The sequence below is a fragment of the Canis lupus genome, chromosome 13, assembly GCF_003254725.2.
Source record: "Canis lupus dingo isolate Sandy chromosome 13, ASM325472v2, whole genome shotgun sequence".
NCBI lineage: Eukaryota > Metazoa > Chordata > Mammalia > Carnivora > Canidae > Canis > Canis lupus.
In genome coordinates, this window is record NC_064255.1 from 34,824,617 (window position 1) to 34,846,324 (window position 21,708).

The window sequence follows — 21,708 nt, forward strand, 5'->3', positions numbered from 1 at the left end:
GCCAGGGGGAGCCCCGGGACAGCGAGGTGCGATGGGTGGGGGCAGAGGGACAGGCCCTCGGCCGAACAGGGGAGGGGCAGCTGGGGAAGGGCAAGGCACGGCTGCACAGCAGGAGGCAGGAGAGACCCCGACCTGTGGGAGGACCAGGGGGGCTTTGGCCTGTGGACCTGGCTCTGCCCCAGAGGGACGGGGGCACCGGCAGGGGGAAGACAGGAGTATGGGGCCTCACGGGCCGGGGGGGTGGTATCCCGAAGCCACATTTTTTCAACAGGAACAGGCTGGGGAAATGGAACACTGGGCTGGTGCATGATGGCCCCCGAAAGCCCCAAGCCCGGCACCCCACCTGAGAGCCTCCTCCTGCGGCGGGCAAGACGCCTCACAAGGGTCAGGGTCCTGGGACCCAGACGAGGCAGTGCGGGAGACAGATGTCCCCTAGAGGGTGACTTGGGTGGCTACATGGTGACAACTCCCCCGATGTGCCCCACACGGGAGCTCACCAGCTTCCCGCCTGCCGTCGGTGCTGGCGAGGGGGCCGTTTGCAGGCGTGTGCCCCACGTTCGCAGCCACACACCCGAAGCCCGACGGCTCCGTGTCACAGACGGTGGAGCTGAGGCGCAGGGGACATACCCAGGGTGGGGCCCCCAGGATGAGCAGACGCAGGCAGCCCCCCCCCGGGGCCACAGGACCCCAGATCCGCGCACCCCCCAGCCCCTCTGTGCTCAGTCACCTGGAGGGGAAGGCAGCGGCCTCAGGCAGCACACGGACCTGCCCCAAGGCTCCGGGGGTCTGGCCCAGCGCCCCCCTCACCACACCGCACCCCTGCCCCAGCGTCCCTTCCTCTGGTCTGATGCCTGCCCCCCCCCCACCGGGCCACCCACTGGCTCCTTCCAGGGCTGGGGATGCGGGAAGGGTGAGGACCATCGGGGCTCGCCCCGAGCAGTCTCTCCCACCGCTCGAGGCCGGGCTGAGCCCCGGAGCCCAGGCAGAGCGGGGGGTGTGGAGGCGGCGCCAGGCCGGGGAGACGAGCCAGGGAGGCCCCCGGAGCCCACCAGCCGCCGGCACCCTCGCGGCCCCGAATGTTCTTCGCTTTCCCCACCACCGCAACTTCTATCCGCCACCCCCCCACCCATCCAGGCCCGCGGCGCGGCGGCCTAGCGTGTCGCTGGTGTGTCGCTCACGGATCAGCTCCAGGGACGGCACCTGCCTTCACAGCCACGCGGGACAGAGAAACGGCTGGTTCTCGAAGCTCAGGACGCGTCGAGGAGGGAGCGGCCGCCCGGGAGGGGCACACGCGAGGGGGCGTTCAGTGCGGCACCCAGACAGGCGGACAGGGCATCCCGCCTTCGACCGGGCTCCCAGAGCGCACGCGGCGGGGGGGAGGGGAGGGGCAGGCGGGACTGGTACAAACCCCGCAACCTGGACCTGCTCCAGGGCCCTGACGTCGTCGGTTCGGGACCAGCGGGTGCCCGCGGTGGAAAACAGAGAACATTCTGCAGGCAGAGATCTGGGGTGAGCCCAGGCAGGAAGAGGGACCCTCAAACAAAACCCCCTTGATGGGATGGACACCAACCCCCACTCCCGCGCCATAGCTGGGGGAAGCGGACCCCCTCGGGGAGGCTGGCGTCCCAGAATTCCTCTGCCCGTGGTACTTAGTGCAGACCGCCCGCCCCCCTTCATTGGCCAGCCCGCCCGGGGCCCCTCCCAAGTCCTGGGGCTCTGCTGGGTGCAGGGCCTTGGTGCCCACTATCTTCCTGGTGCTCTGGCAAGGCTGGTGCCAAGAAAGCGTGGGGCTGCCCATGCTCTAGGTCAGAGGGGTGGGCCCTGGGCTGCCAGCTTGGACGACCTCAACCCCCCACCCGCTCCAGCTGCTCCCCACAGGCCCCCCCTCCCTCCGCTTCTGGGCCTGAGCCTCCCAACTTTCAGTTTCTGAATGCAGACCTTCTGACCCGTCTTTAGGTGACCACCATAGGAACTGGTCACCTCTTTAAAGATTAATCCCTCCCCCCGCCCAACACACACAGCCCTCTTCTCCACACGGTGGCCCCACCAGGTCAGAACCTCACACAAGAACCTCGTCATTCATCTAAGCACGTCCTGCTCCCTGACATGAGAGGCAATGAGCTCCCTGGCACTGGAGGCATTCAAAAAGAAGCTGAACGGTGAGGGAGACTCTGGGGTGCTAGTAATAGTATTTCTTGATCTGAGTGCTGGTTACCAGGGCATGGCTTGTTTATAAGGATTATTGAGCAAAACAACATCACTCGGCATCAGGGAAAAACAAATCAGAACCACAAGGAGATACCACCTGACACAGGTCAAAATGGCTAAAATTAACAGCTCAGGAAACAACAGATGTTGGCGAGGATGCGGAGAGAGGGGAGCCCTCTTACACTGCTGGTGGGGGTGCCAGCTGGTGCTGCCACTCTGGAGGACAGTATGGAGGGTCCTCAAGAAGTTAAAAATGGAGCTACCCTGCAATCCAGCAATCGCGCTACTGGGGATTTATCCAAAGGATACGAACACAGTGATTCAAAGGGGGCACCTGCACCCCAATGTTCTCAGCAGCCATGTCCACAAGAGCCAAACTGTGGAAAGAGCCCAGGTGTCCATCAACAGATGAAGGATAAAGAAGATGTGGGCTGGGATCCCTGGGTGGCGCAGCGGTTTGGCGCCTGCCTTTGGCCCAGGGCACGATCCTGGAGACCTGGGATCGAATCCCACATCGGGCTCCCGGTGCATGGAGCCTGCTTCTCCCTCTGCCTATGTCTCTGCCTCTCTCTCTCTCTCTCTCTGTGTGTGTGACTATCATAAATAAAAATTAAAAAAAAAATTTAAAAAGAAGATGTGGGCTATAGACAACGGAATATTACACAGCCATCAGAAAGGATCAAATCTTGTCATTGGCAACAACATGGATGGAACTAGAAGGTATTATGCTGAGCAAAATAAGTCCATCGGAGAAAGACAAATACCATATGATTTCACTCATGCAGAACGTTAGAAAGAAAACAGAAAAACAAGGGGAAGAGAAGGAAAAATAAGATGAAAACACAGAAGGAGAGAAACTGTAAGAGATTCTGAACTCTAGGAAATAGGCTGAGGGTGGCTGGAGGGCCTGGGGGGCTGGGGTCACCGGGTGCCGGGCGTGGAGGAGGGCACGTGACGGGATGAGCACTGGGTGTTCTGTGCAACTAATTGATGCATCACTAAATTCTACCCCTGAAACAAACAAAAACTTTTAAAAAGAAATTATTGAGCAGTATACTTTTGATAAGTGTCCTTTTCTGCGTGAATGTTATAACTCAATAAACATTTTTTAAAGATTTGTATTTATTTATTTGAGAGAGAGGGAGTGCATGAGCAGGGGGAGGGGCAGAGGGAGAGGGAGAGACAATCTCAAGCCGACTCCTCCCTGAGCACAGAGCCCAACACGGGGCTCAATCTCATGATCCTGAGATCACAACCTGAGCCGAAATCAAAAGTTGCATGTTTAACCAATGAGCCACCCAGGTGACCCTCAATAAGTACTTTTAGAAATCAGAAGTGGGCCGCCCCAGTGGCTTAGCAGTTTTGCGCCACTTTCGGCCCAGGGCGTGATCCTGGGGACCCGGGGTTGAGTCCCACATCGGGCTCCCTGCATGGAGCCTGCTTCTCCCCCTGCCTGTGTCTCTGCCTCTCTCTCTCTCTCTCTCTGTCTCTAATAAATAAATCTTTAAAAAATTAAAAATAAATAAAATAAAATCTTAAAAAAAATAGAAAATAAAAAAATAAAAATCAGAAGTGACTGGGATTGGCTGACCATTATTTTAGGAAGGAGCTGTGGCCGGGACGCCGTGGAGATCCCCACATCGACCACTTACTGAGACGGTCCCAGAGGCGCTGCACGCCTCTCACTGCTGCATGCCTCCTGCCAGCACAGTGCCCCCCTCAGCCCAGGGAAGAAGGTGGGTAAAAACACACTGATGGAGGAGTGAACAAACTGGGGGATGGAGGACTGAGGGGTGAATGAGTGAGAGACTGAGTGAACTTCATACAGAAGGATGGCTGTACGCATGCACAGGTGCACAGAACAGGAAGAAACAGGGCCCAGAGGACCTAGAAAGTGAGCGCAGGAGAATGGACGGAGGTGTGAACACAGGTGCCTGGAGGCCCCAGGGTGTAAGTGTGTGGGAATGGATGGATGGAGGTGTGAACACAGGTGCGTAGAGAACCTAGTGACTGAGTGCATGGGAATGGATGGAGGGACGTGTGTGAACACAGGTGCGTGGAGGACCCAGGGTGTGAGCACATGGGAATGGCCAGAGGGTGAGAGGTGTGAACACAGGTGTGTGAAGGACCCAAGGTGTAAGCATGTGGGAATGGATGGAGGGAGGTATGAATACAGGTGAACAGAGGACCCAGGGTATGAGTGCGTGGAAACAGATGGAGAGAGGTGTGAACACAGGTGCGTGGAGGACCTAGTGAGTGAGTGCATGGGAACAGATGGAGGGAGGTGTGAACACAGGTGCGTGGAGGACCCAGGGTGTGAGCACGTGGGAACGGCCAGAGGGTGAGAGGTGTGAACACAGGTGCGTGGAGGACCCAGGGTGTGAGCGCATGGGAATGGACACAGGGAGGTGTGGACAGGTGCATGGAGGAGGGATGGGGTCACTGGGTGACCCTGCCTCCCCTCCTGCTGCTGCTCTTACCCCTGGGCTTGGCTGGGCCGATGCCCCCGGGGGAGAACAGGAGCGGCCGTGAGAGCCGGGACAGCCCCAGAGTCACAGGGAAGCTCACGTCCCCGTCTCCTCCACGACGGCTGTTAAGTCCGCAACACTCGCCGGAGGGCCAGTGCCACCCGGAGCGAGGCCAGGTCCAGGCAGCGCCCGGGCACAGGAGGGGCCCCACGGGCATCGCCCGCCCCTACACACCAGAAGGGAACAGGGGACGCCACCGCCTCCCGTCCGGGGCCCCGTGTGGGTGAGCGGGCCTTCTCCGGGTCTCGCAGGGCAGGGCTCCTCGGCAGCGGAGCCAATGTGAGAAGCAGAGAGGCGCCGATGGAATGTTCCGCAGGCCCACGCCACAGCGGAGCCCGCGGTGCGGGACGCAGCTCAAGCTCCCGCCTCCCTGTGCTGCCTCATTGGTGCCTCAGTTCCCCCATCCGGCAAGTGGGGCACGGCTCCCGCAGGTCTCCTGGGTGGGGTGCGCCCCGTGTGCAAGCGCGGCCTCTGGCACCAGCCTGCTCGGCCCGCGGGGCCTGCTTCCGCTCTGCGCGCCTTCGGGAGGAGCCCACCCCGCGCTGGGCCCGCAGGTGCCCAGGGGTGGGGGTGGGGGGTGGAAGGGGTACAGACACTCGTTGCCTGGGGCAGGACAAACCGTGACAACCACGGGCAGGGGGGAGGGGCGCGGCTCAGGGAGGCAGTGGGTGGCCCAGCGGAAAGCCCGGCCAAAAGCCCAGCCTCCCTGGAGGGAGAGGACCTGCCCGGAGGAGCCACCGAAGAGCACTCCCCCTGGGGGTCCTGCACCCTGGCCCCGACTGACTGCTTACCCAGGAGTCGCCCCCCTGCTCTTCACACTGGAGCGCAAGCAACTGTTTGGGTTTGCAGCTTCCCTCCTGCCTCGAGTCGGACCTTATCTTGTCATCTAGACTGTCCCCAGAGTCTCAGAGGCGATGCAGACGAGGCAGGCGCGGGCGCACAGCTAGCACGGAAACCCCGTGTTGGAAGCCACCGCCAAGAACGGAGGCTGCGTCCCACCAAGTGAGTGCCCACCCCACCCCCAGGGGTCCCACAGGAACGAGACCCGGGAGCTGCCCTTCTGCACTCTGACCCCCAGCGGCGGGAGGCTCCCCCGCCCAAGGGAGGAGCCCCAAAACCTTTGCTCGGAGTGTGCCCCGCCCCGGCCGCAGACCGTGCCTCCTGGGGGGCCACCCCGGCTTCCGATGCACCCGGAGGGTCCACAGAAACACTGCCCCTCCCAGCTGTAGCCGAACTGCCAACCCGCACCTCCAACAGCCCTCCGTCCTCCCCTATGCAGACCGGCATGGACGCGGTCCTCCCGGGCCCTGCGGATGAGATCTGAATTCTTGGCGTGCTTTCTTCTTGGTTAATGGTCCTAAAGGGGGGTGACCACGGAGGTCACAGGTGTCAGAGTCAGAACGGAAGAGACCCGGAGATCCCCTTCTGCCGTCCAGGGAGCAGTGGCCCTGGAACGGTTTGGGCCGGGAGCACCTCCTGGAGGGCGGTTGCAGGTTGGCCCGGGGGAGCAGCGGGATCCTGTCGCCAGGCCCTGGGCCTGCAGGGCAGGGGCCTCCAGGCAACCAGCTCAGCAGACAAGCACAACCGGGGTCGGGACCGGGGCCTCCGTCCCCAACACCCGCCGCTCACAAGGGAGCACCACCACGTCCCCAGAAGAGGCTTCAGGTGGCACGAACGTCAGTGGCGGCACCAAATGTGCCCCTTCCGGGCCCGCTGGCCCCGTGACCCCCTCCTTGGGCCGCAGTGGCTGCGCCCCGGCTCCCCCCAGAGCCGGCCGGGGGGCCGGCGTGCTATCCCTTCCCAGCCTCTCACGGAGGTGTGGCCACGGAGCCGGCGCAAAGTGCTAATTATATTGTTTTTAAAATCCATTTCACAGAGTGAGCTAATAACCGGATCCGAGAAGCGGCGTTCGCTGACAGACCACGAGGGCCACTGCGGCCCGCCCGCCTCGCTGACGGGAGCTCAAAGTTGCAGCAGGCTCGAGAAATCGCTCAAGGTTAGATTAAAAATAAGAACACCCGTGAAGATTCACCTGACTCATTAATATCACTGTCCAATAGGAGACAGTTCCTCGGAGGGCCTGGCTTGGGGCTGGGTTTTGTTCTAGGCCGAGGAGGACCTTAATTTGCATTTATATTAAAAAAAGAAGAAAACAAACAGAATTAACTAGAAAGGTGCTTTGTTTCCTGTAAATCTGAGCTCCGGTGCTAAACAGCTGCCGAGGGCAGACGGGCGGGCCCGGCCTATGTCAAAGAACTGGATTCACACCTCCCAAGAGCAGGGGCGATGCCACCTGGGAGACCCCCCACCCCATGGGCCTGGCAGGTGAGTGCTGCGTCAGGCTCCTTCCACAGGTGGGAAAGCCACGGCCCAGGAAGGAAGGGGCTTGACCTGCCTGTGGTCCCCCGCACGACCACACTCAGGGGACAGGCCAGCTCCCTGGGCTCCAAGCACAGGGTGAGGGCGGCTGACTCGGGGCAGTGTTTTCTTCCTTACGGACGTATTCCAACCTTTCTTTCCAGAAACTCAGGTGGAAACCGAGGAAGGAAGTGAGAAAGATCCACGAGGTCATCAGATGCCCCCCCCACCCTGGTCTGGGACTGAGGGGAGCCCCCACTGTGAGCTCTGCTGACCTAACACCCCACTCCCCACCCCCATCTGGCCCCACGTTCCTTGACTTTTCTCTTTGGAGCCTTCGGCGTTCGAGGCATACGCCCGGAACCACCAGCGAGGATCTATAAACACACCCCGATGTGAACTTTATCAGTCTCGCTATTTACTCTTGCAGGTAAACGGACGTCTTGGGGGGCTGCTCTGCACCCCACCCTAGCCGTCTCACTGTTGGAGCTCAGCTCCTGAGAGCAGCCAGGGGTTTCAGGGGCTCCTTTCACTCCTGGGGCCAGGGTGCTGGCCGAGGTCACACAAGGCATGGTTAGGGGATGCCGGGCTTCTCCCCCAGGGCAGTCAGCTGGGGAGGCACATCCCTGGCTCTGGCTCCCCAGCAAACAGGCCCCGGGGTCCCTGGGGTCCCCCGCCCTGTGCGTCCCTGTGTGGCCGCCACAGCTCAGGCTGGAAGTTTAAAGAGAAAGATGACGGTAGTGACCGCCCGGGCCTCTCAGGCGCTGGAAGCACAGGGTGGGGAAAGGAGGGCTCCTCTGTGCTTTGGCCGCCGGGCCAAGCGCGTGGGGCAGGCGGGAGCGGAGCTGGTTACGTAGACGACAGAAGAGCAACTGCCTTCCCAAAACAGAAAAACCTGCACCGATGAATTAAACATTTCAAACAAGATGACTCTCCACAAAGTCTTCTCAAGCAAGAAGCAAAGACAGGCCGTCCTGTGCTGGCGCTTCCTGTTGCATATGGCACTGAGAAATCCTGCTCTTTCAGCACGCAGAGCTTCCCAGACAAAGAAAAACATCTAGGGGAAAATTAGCGAAGGAGGTCCAGAGGAGTCGGGGCGGAGGGAGGACGGAGCCGTGGGCAGGCCGGGGCCTCGCGGTGGCGAGGGCGCACAAGGCACGGGACCTGGCACAGAAAAGAGGCCACCGGAGCCGACACAGTGGCCCTGACAGGTCCAAGGAGATGGCCGTGCAGAGGCAGGGTGCCTCGCGGCCGAGACAAGTTGCAAAGCACAGGGACACCACCCGACCAGCTGCCTCGTCCACTGGGGTGAAGCCGCCACCTGCTCCAATTCCCAAGGGTCTCCAAGGGTCACACGTGTGGGTTCTCCAAACCCCCTGAGCTCGGTGGGGGCACTGCCCTGGGCACCCGGCTTGGCGGCCGGAGGCGCCCTTGGGAGGGGGACCCACAGCGGTCCCCGGGGTGCACGGGCTGGACCGTCTCCCTAGACCAGGGCTGAGCCTCCCCAGTTCCTGGGCAGCAAGCCCACCTGCCTCACCCCGTGCCCCGGCCCGGAGGGGTTGGCGGGGTGCACATGTCCTGCGCTGCCCTCTCCGAGCGGTGTCCCCGCGGCCACCCCTAGCCCGAGCAGCAGGGAGCAAAGTGTCCCCCGCCCCGGGTCCTGGGCAGCACCAGGCTCGGGACCGCCCGGCGAGAGAGGAGCCCGGAGGGAGGGCGGCTGACATCTGGGCTGGAGGCGGCGAGCGAGGGTCCCCGGGCCTCCCGTCCCCCGGGACGCGAGTCCCCAAGGGCCGCGGGACCGGGCCGCGCTCTCCGCGTCCCGGAGCGGTAGTAAGTGTAGGGCTGGGAGCCCCGCGCAGCCCAGCCCAGCCCGCGCCGGGGCGGTGGGTGGGTGGGTGTCTGCTCTGGGATTATTCTTAGCGCTCCACTCTCTTCGCAAAAGTGGCGCCTCCGCCCTCCCGGCTCCGGCACGCTCGCTCGGGGCGCGCACGCCCGGCCAGACAGCGGGCGCCCGGCGGGGCCGCGGGTGGGGTCGGCGAGGGGCGCGGCGCGCGGGGGCGCAGGGGGGCGCAGGGGGGGCTCCGGGAGAGGAGGGGGCGCGGCGGGCGGGCGGGCGGGAGGCCCCCCCCGCCCCCGGCCCCGGGCTGCCCGCTGCGGTTAACCCTGCGCGCCCCGCGCCGCGCGCCGGGCCGCCCCCTCCCCGGCTCCCCCCGGCTCCCCCCGGCTCCCCCGGCGCGGGGCGCGCGGCCCTTACCTATGGTGGTGATGACCGTGATGGCAAAGTAGAAGGAGCCGGCGAATTTCCACTGGACGCCGGCGCGGTGCGGCTCGGACTGCAGGATCACCAGCTCCAGCTGCCGGTAGTCCTCGGCGCTGATGTTGTACTTCCCCTTGATCCGGATCTCCTCCGCTTTGAGTTTCTCCTCCTCGCGCATCTCGTGGTCCGACTCGAGGGCGTCGAAGACGGCGGCGCCCACCAGCAGGTAGGTGAAGGTGCAGACGATGAGGGACAGAGTCCGCACGTTCTGCCTCTTCATGGCCGCCAGCAAGGAGCCGGCGCGGGGGGCATGTCCCGCAGGCTCGCAGCCGCGCGCGTCCCACTGCAGCGCCCGGCGGCCGCCGCCGCCTCCTCCGCCGCCGCCGCCGCCTCCAAGTTGTAAGCGGCGGCGGCAGCGGCAGCAGCAGCAGCGGCGGCGGCGGCGGCGGCGGGGAGGCGGGGGGCGGGGAGGCGGGGGGGGGCCCCCTCCGGCCGGGCCGGCACCGGCACCGGCACCGCCACCGGCACCGCCACCGCCGGGCGGCCGGCGGGGCAGGGGCGGCGCGGGCCCGGGCTCGGGCGAGAAGGCGGACAGGCACAGGAGGCTGCTGGAGCGCCGGGGCCAGGCGTCCGGGAGCCCCGACACCCTGCGCCAGACCCGGCCGAGGCAGCCCGCCCCGCTGCGCAGGGCCATGCACGGCGGCCCCGCCGGGCCCCGCGCCCCCCGCGCCCCCCGCGCCCCGCCCCGCGCCCCCGCCCGAGCAGCAGCAGGGGCGGCGGCGGGAGCCCGAGCGCGGCCGGAGGGCGGCCGCCGGGGCCCGCGCCCCTCGGGGTCCGGCTCGGGCTCGGGCTCGGGCTCGGGCTCCGGCTCGGGCTCCGGCTCGGGCTCGGGCTCCGGCTCCGGCTCCGGCTCGGGCTCCGGCTCCGGCTCGGGCTCCGGCTCCGGCTCCGGGGCGGCGGCGGCCGGCTAGGAGCCCGCGGGTCTGCGCGCCGCGCGGGACCTCCCCCCGCCGCCCCGGGCCTCCCCGCCCCCCCTCGGGGGGGCCGCAAAAGTTTGCGAAGTGGCGGCGTCTCCGGAGTCCCCGGCGGGCGGGCAGGGGGCCGGGCAGGTGCGGCGGGCGCGGCGGCCCGAGGCCCGGGGGTCCGCGCGCGGGGGCGCGGCGGGGGCGGCGCGGGGCGCGGGCCGGGCGGCGAAGTTTGCGGGGCTCAGCCCTCGGGGCGCGGGAGCGGGGCGCGGCCCCAGGGCGGCAGGGCCCGCGGCGGAGCGGCCTCGGGGGCGGCCGGGGGGCGGCGCGGCGGCGGCGGCGGCGGCGGCCGGCCAGCCCGCTCCTCCGGGGGCGGCGGGCGCGGCGGCGGCGGCGGCGGCGGCGGCGGCGGGAGGGGTCCCGCGGGCCTGGCGGAGCTGCGGGGGGGGCGCGGGCGCATGAGCCGCGCCGGGGTCGGGGCCCTCCGGCGTCCGGGCGTCCGGGGAGGCGGCCGCGGCGCTGGTCTGCCAGGGGCGCTGCGTGCGTGCGCGCCGGAGGGAGCCGAGTGTGTGCGCGTGTGTCCGGGCGTGTGTGTGTGCGCCCGGGTGTGCGCGCGCGCGTGGCACCTCGCTCGGGCGGGAGGGCCGCGGGGGGCGGGGGCCGGGGGGCGGGGGCCGGGCTACGGCGCGGCCGGGCCTGCCTCCCCCCCGCCCTCCCTCCCGCAGCCTCCCGGGCGCGCCACCTCCCGCCTGGTCCCCAGCCAGCTGGCGAGGCGGCCGCGGCGGCTCCCGCTGCAGACCGAGCGCGGCGCGCGGCGCACGCGGAGGGAGCCGGGGAGGGGCGGCCGGGCGGGGGCGGGGGCGGGGGCGGGGGCGGGGCGGGCCGAGCGCCGGGTGTCGCCCGGGCGAGGGTGGGGGGCGGAGCCGCCGGCGGGTCGCGGCGGGGGATGGGAGGATAAAGGCGGCCGCCCGGGTCCCTCTCGCCCGGCTCCCGGGAGCGCCTGCGGCCACGCGGGGCGGAGAGTTTGAGAGGACCGGGCCTGGGGGGCACGCGGGGCTGAGCCCCGACAAGGCCGACGGGCACCTCCGGGGAGCCGCCAGAGGGGGGCGGGGGCGGGGGCGGGGGGCGCGCGGGGGAGGGCGCTCCGGGGCGGCCACCTGCCGCGGGCGCACCTCCGCGACGCGTGCCCGGGCCCCGGGGCCGCCCTAGCCCCCGGCGAGCGTCGCCGGACAGGTGGCCCGGCACCTGCTGATCCCGCGCTCTCGGCCGGGGAGCGCCGGGGATGAGACCGGCCGCCACGCTCGGGGTCGCGGCCTCGGGGAAGGATGCCGCATTCCCCCTTCCTCGTCCCCTCCCCGTTGCTTTTCCCAGAAACATTCCTTGGTTCCCCGAGGCCGGGCGCCGGGTGCTGCGCCCAGAACCTAACCGCGCCGCCCTCCCCCCGCCCGCGCCCGGAGGGCCCCACTCCCGACCAGCCCCGGGGAGGGAGCACGAGGCTCCGGCGGGGGCGCAGCGGTTGCTTGAGTCGGTCCGGAGGGGAGGCCTCTCCCCGCATCAGCCCCGGCCCACAGCAGTCTCCTCCGCCCGCTTCCCCCCATCCTCCCCGGGTCCTCGAGGGCTTTCCCTCGCCGCCCCCCCCACCCCCTTAATCCCCACTTGAGCAGTGGAGCTCGCAGTGGGTAGGCCCAAGGCGCGGAGACCCCGGGCTCCCCCTCCCTGGGTCTGGCGACCGTCCCTGGACCCCAGCCAAGGAAGAGATGGAGACTTGGGTAAAGGGACGCCCCCAGGCGGCGCGCTAACACGCCGGGGAGGTGGCCAAGGGCGTCGCGGGGTGGGCCCGGGGGTGGCCCCGGCCGTGCGCGCTCTCGGGTCGGAGCGCTGACCCCTCCGGGTCGCCCCCTCGGGCTGCGCATCGGCGGGGACTCGGGGTCAGGAGAGCGTGGGAACCCTGTGCCTCCCCGAGGCCCCCCTCCGCTGCTGGGGCGCTGTCCACCCCATTTATGGGACCCGCGGGTGCTCGCGCCCCCCCCACCCCCGGGCCTACGGGCAGGGGGCCCGGAGCTGTGGGCCCCACCTGGGCCGCCGGCCGGGTCTGCGGGCGCAGCGGGCCGGGGATGGGGAGCCCCCACGCGGAGCAGGTGCTCCCCTGGAATTCATTTTGGAAGCCGAGGCGCCTGCTCTCGGCGAATGAGCCCGGCCGCCCGGTGAGTCACCGCGAGCGCCGACAAGGATTCCCGCAGCTGGTAATTACCCGGCGGAACCGGCCGGCCGGGCCTCCTGCGCCCCGCAGCCGCAGCCCTGAGTCACAGCCGTCGGGCCGGGCCGCCCCAGCCGCCTGCCCGCCCGCCCGGCGCCACCAGGGGGCACTGGACTCCGGCCCACAGGTGGCCCCGCTCGGAGCCAGGTGGGCAGGGGAGTCGGGCTGTCCCCGCCGCAGGTGCCGGCGGGGCGGGCGGGGATGCTCTCCAGTGACAGACCCAAGCTTCATTCGGTTTACACACCGCCTTGCCTTTCGGGAAAATGGAACCGCCTGTGCCCACCGGAAGGGGGAAGGGACCGCATGTGACCTAGTCCAACCTGCTTGTTTTACAGGTGGGAAGGCTTCCAACGGGGGACAGTCACGTGCCCAAGGACACAGGACAGTTACCACCTCGAACCCCGCTTCTGTCCAGCACTCCCTCGAGGACCCCAGCCGCCCTCTGACCCCAACGTCATGGTGCCTTGGAGAGTCACAGACCACCGCCCCCCCCCCCACACACACACACAAAGGCTGCCTCTTCCTTTTCTCCTCGCTCCAAAATATGGCCTTTGGACTCAAGCCCCCGGAGCCAGACCTCAGGGAGGGATCTTGGGGCTGGAAGAGGACACTCACACGCGGCACTCTCTACCCCCCACCTGCCCCCCCGACCGGTGGAAGTGAGGTCCCTGGAGCAGAACCTGGCTCCTGGCGTCTCCCCTATGTCCCCAGCACCCCCCACACCTCAGCGGCTCAGCTAGGTCTGTGGGTTGGCACTGCCTGACTGTCCACAAGGAGCCTAGACTACCGCAGGCGCCTCTGGGGAGCCTCTGGGGAGCCTCTGGTGAGCCCAGCTCCTCTGCTACCCCTAGGGTTCCGGGGGCACCCACTCCAGCCCAGCTCCAGTGGGGGGGGGACTCAACTCCCAACCAATGAGAAAGGACCTGGGAAAGCATTTCTAGGAGGAGCTGGGGCAAAGGGAGGGAGGCAGGAAAGCCCCACCCCTCCCCCCACCCCCAGCAAGACCCCCTGATTTAGGGGAGCAGATACGTTCTCTGTGCAGCATAGGCCACTGTGGGTTCATCCCAAGCCTGGCAGGAGCCGCAGCCGGCCTGTGTCCGTCACTGGGCCTCCCTGGACCTCGGTATCTTCTTTAGTAAAAACAGATGTGTTGGTTCAGGTAATAAAGAACATCGCGCCCTTACAGCATCTGCTGCCTACCTGTTTGCGGGGCTCTCCACCCGCGCCGGCTTGTCATTGGCCTCCAGGGACCAAGGCGGGTTACCCGGTCTCACCCAGGGAAGCCCAGCAGTGGACGCTGGTCCCGTGGGGAGTCAGAGTGGGCGCCCCCGGGCCTGCCACCGCAGCACTGTGTCCCTGAAACCGTGAACACTCTGCTGCCAGCGGAAGCCCCGGAGCCACCGTGCTCCAGGCCCGGCTCCCAGGCTGGTGCCCCGGTGCCTGCGCGGACATCGTCATGGTCGGCGCTGGCCCGGGACTGTTTGCTGGCAAGGAGCCACAACGGCCTGCTGCTTCCAGAACATCAAACTCCCTGGATGCCTGCGTGTAATGCTGTGTCACGTTAATACCCCCATCCCTGAAAATAGGCAGAGGCTGCGGAATCACTGCCCCCATTTTATAGATGGGGAAGGTGAGGCGCTAAGCCGCATGGGCCCCAATCACAAAGAGAAGCTGTGGTCTCCTCGGGGCTCCCATGCCAGCTCTGTAGGCGCCTCCCCGCACTCGCAGCTTCGCTGGCCCCCACCGGGTGCTCCCGGCCCACGACATTTGCAGCGGATGGCGTGTCTTCACTCTGGGCCCCCAGATTCCAGAGAGAAGGGCTCTGTCGCCAGGCAGCCAGGCCCTCAGGAGCTTGCCAGACTCTCCTTTGGGATGTGAATCAGCACACCCTGGAGAGCGTTTCTCTGGGCGCACTGGGGACACTGGGTAAGCAGGAAAATTCAGGATTTCGCAGAGCCTGGGCCTGCCAACAGGCGTCCTGACCCGCAGGCTGCAGTGCCGTGAACAGCATCTCCCAAATCCACTTGAGCGTGGGATCTGCCTTTGGGCGGGCGCAGAGCTGGCCTCAGAGCCAGGCCCCGGCCGCCCTTCGAGAGCGCTGTCCCGGCCCGGCTTGCTGGGCACAGGGGGCAGGAGGCCTGGACGCCACCCTGGTCCCACACAGACAGGCCGTCCTCCGGCCCAGGTCCTGGCGGCCCCGCCGAGCAGCCCCCTCTCTCCCCTGCCTGCCGCGACCTTCGGAACACACCGCTTCGCTGCTGGAACCCGACGGGGGCTCCTCGACCAGCCCAGGCTGCCCCCGGCGTTGCCACCTCAGCTCCTGCCTCCCTCCGCCCCTCCTCCAGCACCAGCCTCTGTCTCGACAGCACCTCCGTGCCCTGGCTCATGCTGTTCCCTCTGCTGGCACACCTTTCCCTACCCTCTTTGGGCTCTCATCCTCTCGTCTTTCAAGATTCAGCTCCACCAGCATGCCCTCCAGAAGCTTCCTGGGCCCCCGGGCTGGCCTAGGCTCCTGTGTCCCCGCACGGACTTACATCCCCCGCCTGATGGAGCTCCTCGAGGGCAGGGCCGTGGCCGCCTCAGCCTGGTCGTGCGGGGTCGTGGCCACCCAGCGGGCACGCAGCAGGTGCACCGCTGGATGGCAGCTAACGGGCAGGGCTGGGCTCGCTCGCTGGCAAGTCTGAGGCCGTTGCCCCACGTGAGGTCGGTCCCAGGCGGGTCTCTGGTGAGAAGGATCTTGAACACAGGGCAACCCAAGGGGCTCATCCTGGGCTCAGCACTCACCTGTTTCCTTTCAGTCTGGCTCAGCTGAGATGGCAAAAAAGAGCCTCCACACGACGTGAGGGGACATGGGAGCCATGGTAAGTCCTCGAGCGGGAGAGTGGTACAGGGATCCTGGTGGATGACTGGTCCTGAGCGCGTGTTCCTTGGACACCTGCTGGGCGCTGGGCCTGAGCTGGTGTCGTGTCCTCACGATAACTCTGAGACTGTCATCGTCCCCGCTGGCTGGTGATGCAGCTGAGGCCCCACGAGTTCAGGACAGTAGCCATGAGTCCAGGCCCTTGTGGGGTGGACGGGTGGGAGTTCGGGCGCGGTGCCCCGCCTCTCCCGGCACAGGCACGAGTGGAAGCGGCCGCTGCACAGGAGGCTGTTCAGTGGGCTCCGCGACTGAATCCAGAGGATGCCAAGATAGGTCCCAGGCTTGGGTGACATGCAGTGAGGGTCACAGGGCAGGGAGGCGGGACTCTGGCCAGGACTTCCGAGATACCAGAGGCAGAGCCACAGGTGGAGAAGGGAATGAGGCTGGGTGTGCCTCCGTCTGCCCACGGGGCCCCAGAACGTTATGTCAGCGGGCAGGGAACGTGGTTCTGAGGGTGGACAGTCAGGGCCTGTGGCCTTTGGGTCGTCAGACCTTCGGCTTCCCTGGACACCCGTGGCCAGGTGACCAGGGGACCTGGGCCGCAAACTGGCCAGGGGTCCTCCCCGAGATGTCAAGCCGGGCGGGTCCTGCTGGGCATCTCTGAGTTCCTAAACTCTTGGGCCTTGGAGCGGGGAAGGCAAAGCCAGGGCTCAAGGGCCCCCCTTCAAGCTAAGGACACTCCCTGAAGCCCTGAGCACACTCACTCACACACACACTATGAGCGGACAAGTGGTTGGTGGACTTCAGGCATCTTAATGGGGCAGGAACCGCAGCCCACCTCCACGCCACCCCACAGAGCTTGGGGGTGCCCAGCATCTATCAAGGGGTCCCCGAGGCTCCGTAGCCCACAGGTGCCTCCAGCAGCTGTGACCCTGTGCCCCCCGGGGTGGGGGGTGGGTCTCGGGAACCAGGGCTTCAGCAGCAGACCCACCCCTGACCCCCAACCCCCAAGGCCACCAAGGCTCCCGGGCGCAGGAGGGCCCAGCCCCCCACCCTCTGCACCTGGGTCCCTGGGACACCGCAGAGCAGAGGCTCTGGCAGCTGCTGACCCGATGAATGAAACGGATTCACAAGCAACAAGCCCGTGGCCCGGAAGTGGCACCGGGGACCTTTCTCCTGGTCGCTTCCCCGCCACCAGCGCCTGGAATGGCTTGGTGTTCACGGAGAGGAGATGTTTGCTGAACTCACTCTCTGCCTGCTTAAAGTAAATAATAAAATAATAATACGAAATAAAACAAAATTAAAAATAAAAACCCGCTGCTCTTAAAAATAGATAAGAACAGAGGCACCTGGGTGGCTCCGGGGTTGAGTGTCTTTCTCTAGCCCAGGGCGTGATCCTGGAGTCCCTGGATCGAGTCCCGCATCGGGTTCCCCGCAGGGAGCCTGCTTCTCCCTCTGCCTATGTCTCTGCCTCTCTCTGTGTCTCAGGAATGAATAAATAAAATCTAAAAAACAAAAAAACAGACCAGAACAACACTTTGCTGGAAGGTACGCAGGGGAGGACTGGGGAAGCAGCCCACCTGAGCCTCCTGGTCTGAACTGAACACTTGCGGGTGAGGTAAGACTGGAGCAGGTGCCAGCTGGGGGGGGTGGGGGGAGGCCCCGGTGGCTCCCAACCTGTGGGGTAAGGACACGGAGGTCAGGCCACCACGGCCTGAATCCCTAGGCGTCCCTCTCTCCAGGGTGACCTGGGGCGAATGGGGTGCCCTCTCTGTGCCCCTCCCAGGGGGTGAAGCAAGAGGGGAGCCGTCCCATCTGATGAAGGGGATGGGGCATGGTGGCTGCTGGCCAAGGCCCCAGGGCCATCCCTGCAGCTCCCCACCTGCAGCCAGTCCCTCCCGGTGGGACCTGGTCCCTCCCCGGGGGTTGGCCGTGCCTACACCCAGAGTTGACTGATCCCCGTGGAGGGTGTTCTACTGTTTTCCCTCCCCAGAAGCCCGGTTCTCGCCTCTGCCGTTTTCATCTTTGTGTGGCAGGAGGTATTTTTGCAGACGCAGCCGAGGTGGAGCGGCTTTGCAGCGTGATGCGGCCGCTGTGCGCACTGCTGCTATTTCGGGGACCCGCAGGTGTACCATTTGGATCCGCACGGGCCTGTCAGCTCCCGGGGGGAGGGGGAGAGGCGGGGTCCTTCCGGGGGCCTCGGTCCAGCAGCCCCCCCACCCCTGGGAGGGCTCCCTGCCCGCAGGCTGGGTCTGGGCTTGGCCCCGCACCCCGCAGACGCTCGGCCCTGCTCCGCTGCTGCCCTGGGCCCTGAGCGTCCTGGGGACGGGAGCCCATCCGGGTCCCTGGCACAGCGCAGGGCCAGGGGGACTCTCAGCAGGTTGAATCAGCACCGGGTGCTCCGTGCACGTGCCTGGCCTCTACCTCTGCCCCTGCGTCATCGCCAGGCTGGGCTCCCTGCACCCGACGGATGGTGCTGGGCTCCACCGGGCAGACGGCAGACGGCAGGGGCCGGAGCTGGCGAGCCCGGAGAGCCCCGACTGGGCCACTCCAGAGGGCTTCCCGGCAGAGGGGACATTTCCTTCCAGCCCCCCGGCCACGGCACAGGCTAATCCCCGGCATGCATGGTTGCTGTGAACATGGCGCGGGCTCTGTTGGCACCCTGAGTACACGCCGCAGGGCCAGGGCCAGGGGTTAGGGACCAGGTCTCCTACCTCCTTGGACAGGTGCAGAGCCCACGACCCAGAGAAGTCCGGGGAGTCATCGTGGGCAGAGCTGGGACACCATCCACCTCCTGGTCCCATGAGCCCAGGACAGTCTATGCAGCTCAGCAGTCCGGCCTCTGCCTCCGGGGCCCGCCAGGAGGGTCGGGGGGCCAACAGAAAGGTCCCTGCCTCCCTGGGGCATGCGTCCTGCTGGGAGGGGGGACAAAAAAGTGGATAAGCAGCAGGGTGAAGCTGGGGCCAGATGGTAGGAGGAGGATGAGGAAACATGGGACAGCACTGTGGGGGGTGGGCAGAGAGATATTTGGGTGCAGTGGTCAGGGATGGCCTCCCTGAGGAGGCGGCATTTGAGCTGAGACGTGGAATGACATGTTCCTGTTCAGGGGAGGGCGTCCGGGCAGGGGGGACAGCCATGCAAAGGCCCTGGGGTCAGTGGAAGGAGTTTGGCTTGTTCAGGGAAGAACAAAATGGTGAATGTGGCTAGAATGTGGCCCAGGGGAAGGTGGCCCAAATGAGATCAGAGATTATGGCTCCGAGCCCCGCTGCCACCGCAGGACGGGAGACAGGGCCAGTTCACGATGATTCTCACCGGCCGTGGAAGCGACTCAGAAGCCCCGTGTTCAGTGTGTGGACAGAACTGGGGCCTAGAAGCCCCCACTGCCTGGGTGTGGGGTGTCCACATCCTGCCTGCCCCGTCAGCACAGGGGCCCGGGCCCGAGGAGCTCTCTGACCTGGAGGGAGGAAGGTCGCCAGGAAATGGATGGCCAGGTGAATCGAGGAAGACACCAGCTCTGATGACTGAAGGCACTGGGGCCGCTGTGGGCGCAGCTCGCATCACCAGCCCATCAGAGGCCGCTGCTGAGCATCTCTTGCTCACAAGGGACCCGGGGGACGTCGGGGGGCGAGCTGGGCGAGGTCACTGCGGGTCACATGCTGTCTGGTCCCCGATGCCCCAGGGCAGGCCTGGCGGGCGCATAGTGATCCCCACAGCTCCGGGTGGCGTCCTAGGTCCCCAGGTCGCTGCCCCTGCCCACCATCCCGGGGCCCATCGCAGATCTCCTCAATGGTTTGCAGGTTGAATCACCAGCTCTTTTGTTAAAATCATTTTGTCCTTTTTATTCTTGATCACAAATAATACCTTTTGCATAAAATCCAAAAAATAAAAATGGAAAATAGAATGAAACAAAAAACCCAAAAAAACAAATCCGAAGGATTTCCCATGCAGGGACATTAGCAGCATTTTGGCCATGCGGCCCAGCCCTGACGGCCACACCCTGACGCTGGCCTCCGCTTCCCGGAGCAGGAGGGAGTGCGAAGGTGGTGGGTGTCCGAGAGGGTGTGAGGAGGAGGCTGGAGGGAGTCGGGGGCCCTGATGCCACCGGGCTGAGGCCAGACCCACACCACAGGCGGCGCACCTGTCTCTGTCCTGCTCAGTGTCCCAGAGCGGCCCGGGTGGAGCTGGGCAGAGACTCCACGCCTCCTGGGTAGAGGACAACCAGGCAGTCCTAACGCCACACAAGCATCGAGATGGACTCAAGGGGCCCCTGGGTGGCTCAGCGGGTGAGCTTCTGCCTCCGGCTCAGGACGTGACCCTGGGGTCACAGGATCCAGTCCCGCATCAGGGTCCCCACAGGGAGCCTACTTCTTCCTCTGCCTGTGTCTCTGCCTCTGTGTGTGTGTGTGTGTCTCTCATGAAAATGAATAAAATCTTAAAAAAAAAAATAGATTGACTCAAGCATGGCCCCACCAGGATGCGGGGCTTGAGACAGGGCCGGCCGGCCGGGGCCGTCTCACGCTCAGAGGTGGCCTGTCACAGTTGAGGGCTCGGTCTGCACTCGGGGCAGGCCTGGCTTGGAGCTGAGCTCCAATATTTCGTGGGCGAGGCCCCTGGACTCCGAGCACCGGGGCCCTTCCCTTGCAGAACAGGTGCAGAGGAGCCCCCTGGCTGATGGGGCGGTGGCGGGGCGGGGGAGGGGGCGCACAGTCTCGGAACTTCAGGCAGGGGTCATGCAAACAGGCGGGCTTTGGAGTCCGAAGGTCCTGGGCTTGCGTCCTGGCTCCCCCGTGTACTGGCGGTCCGCCCCTGGGCCTGTCACTTCACCTGAGTCTGTTCCCCCAGCTGTGAAATGGGGTCGTGGTACGTGCTGAGCTCTTCGCAGACTGCCTGGAGCAGGTGAGCACAAACCAAGACGAGCTGGTTCTGCTTGTCTCCGTCCCTCTCTCATAAGCTACTGCTGTTTCTCCAAATGCAAGGACATTGGCGACTCCCACACAACTGTCCTGGGGGCTTTAGACCCGTGCAGGGGGAGGCAGCGGCGGGAGAGAAGGCCAGAGAGGAGGAGGTGGCTGTGCGGAGAGAGAGCGTAGGGGAGGTCAGAGAGAGGCGGGAGGGGGGATGACCCGGTGGGGCCAGGTGGACCCCTCCTTGGTGTTTGCACCCCAGAGTCTCGTCGCTCCCAGCCTCGATCTTAGAATCTGAGATTATCAGGAACAGAACGGAGCTATGTGTACTTGTCCTTTCTTGACACAAAGGTCTGTTGAGCATCTACTGGGCCAGTTCCCGGTCCGGGCCCTGGAGGCTGCAAAGGGGAGGTCAGGGCATCCACACGTCACAGACCCAGGTACTGCGCTCCTGGTGGCTTCCCTGCCCTCATCAGCAATACTGCCCGGGTTCAGCCCCACATGCGCCCACCCTTTTCCGTTCTCGTGCAGCCCGTGCTCAGCCGTGCTGACCCGCAGTGGGTCGCACCCATGCGTATCTCAGCTGTCGTGCAGAGGGTGCAGGAAGAGGATGAGGTCCAGGCTCTGGGGTCAGGCGTCGCTTTACCTCCAGCCCATTTGCCTTTTCTGAGCAGGATGCTGAATTCGACTGACCATTTGGCCTCCACCCTCCTGTCCTTCCTTCCCTCCCTCTTTCCTCTCTCGCTTGGGGTCAGCTCTCCATCACTGGCGATGACTCTCCCAGCTGTCTCCCCGCTTCCTCTCACAGGCCTCCTGCCCAGTAAAGTTCCTGTGTGTTCAACTGCATCTCAGCATCTGCTTCTTGGTGGGGGAGGGGGGTCGTGGTGGTGGAGAAGGTTCAGACTAACACAGGAGCATCCAGCAGTCAGATCTGAGCCCCCAAAGAGCTGACAACAAAAAATGATGGCATCTAAGGGGGCTCAGAGCCAAACAGGAAGGGAAGAGTTACACCCAGGGAGAGTGCGTGCCCCCTGTCCCATCCGTCTCTGAATCAGTCACAATGGGGTAGGTTACACAGCATGTAACAGACTGAATGCTTGTCTCCAAATTTCTGTGTTGAAGCCCTAACCCCCCAGTGTGATGGTATTTGGAGGTGGGACCTTTGGGAAGTAATCAGATTTAGATGAGCCCCCACCCTGCCACCAGCCACCCGCCACAGGGGCAATGGGATTAGACATCTTACGAAGAGAGGAAAGGACCAGAGCTCACTGTCTCTGGCCATGTAAGGACACAGCTGCTGGGAAGAGAGCTCCCACCAGGAACTGAGTCTGCTGGCACCTGACCACGGACTTCCAGCCTCCCCAGCTGTGA

General features: G+C 65.5%; 1 protein-coding gene and 1 long non-coding RNA gene across 6 annotated transcripts in view; one reads left to right on the top strand and one right to left on the bottom strand.

Moving 5' to 3' along the window:
• Positions 1-9,713, bottom strand: part of KCNK9 (potassium two pore domain channel subfamily K member 9) — a 77,312-nt gene extending 67,599 nt beyond the window's left edge. The window contains exon 1 of the mRNA XM_035708081.2: positions 9,349-9,713. Within this exon, the coding sequence (XP_035563974.2) occupies positions 9,349-9,631 (283 nt within the window). The 5' untranslated portion in view covers positions 9,632-9,713. The remainder of the gene's footprint in view (positions 1-9,348) is intronic.
• On the top strand, positions 9,278-19,842 carry LOC125752343 (uncharacterized). Of its 5 annotated transcripts, none has more exons than XR_007401614.1 (5): positions 9,278-9,577; positions 12,909-15,276; positions 15,351-15,434; positions 16,922-17,051; positions 18,160-19,842. It is a non-coding gene; the product is annotated as an uncharacterized LOC125752343 (long non-coding RNA). The 5 variants fall into 5 exon arrangements; XR_007401613.1 differs by having other exon boundaries at positions 15,372-15,434; XR_007401609.1 differs by having other exon boundaries at positions 12,909-15,434.
• The last annotated feature ends 1,866 nt before the right edge of the window (positions 19,843-21,708 follow it).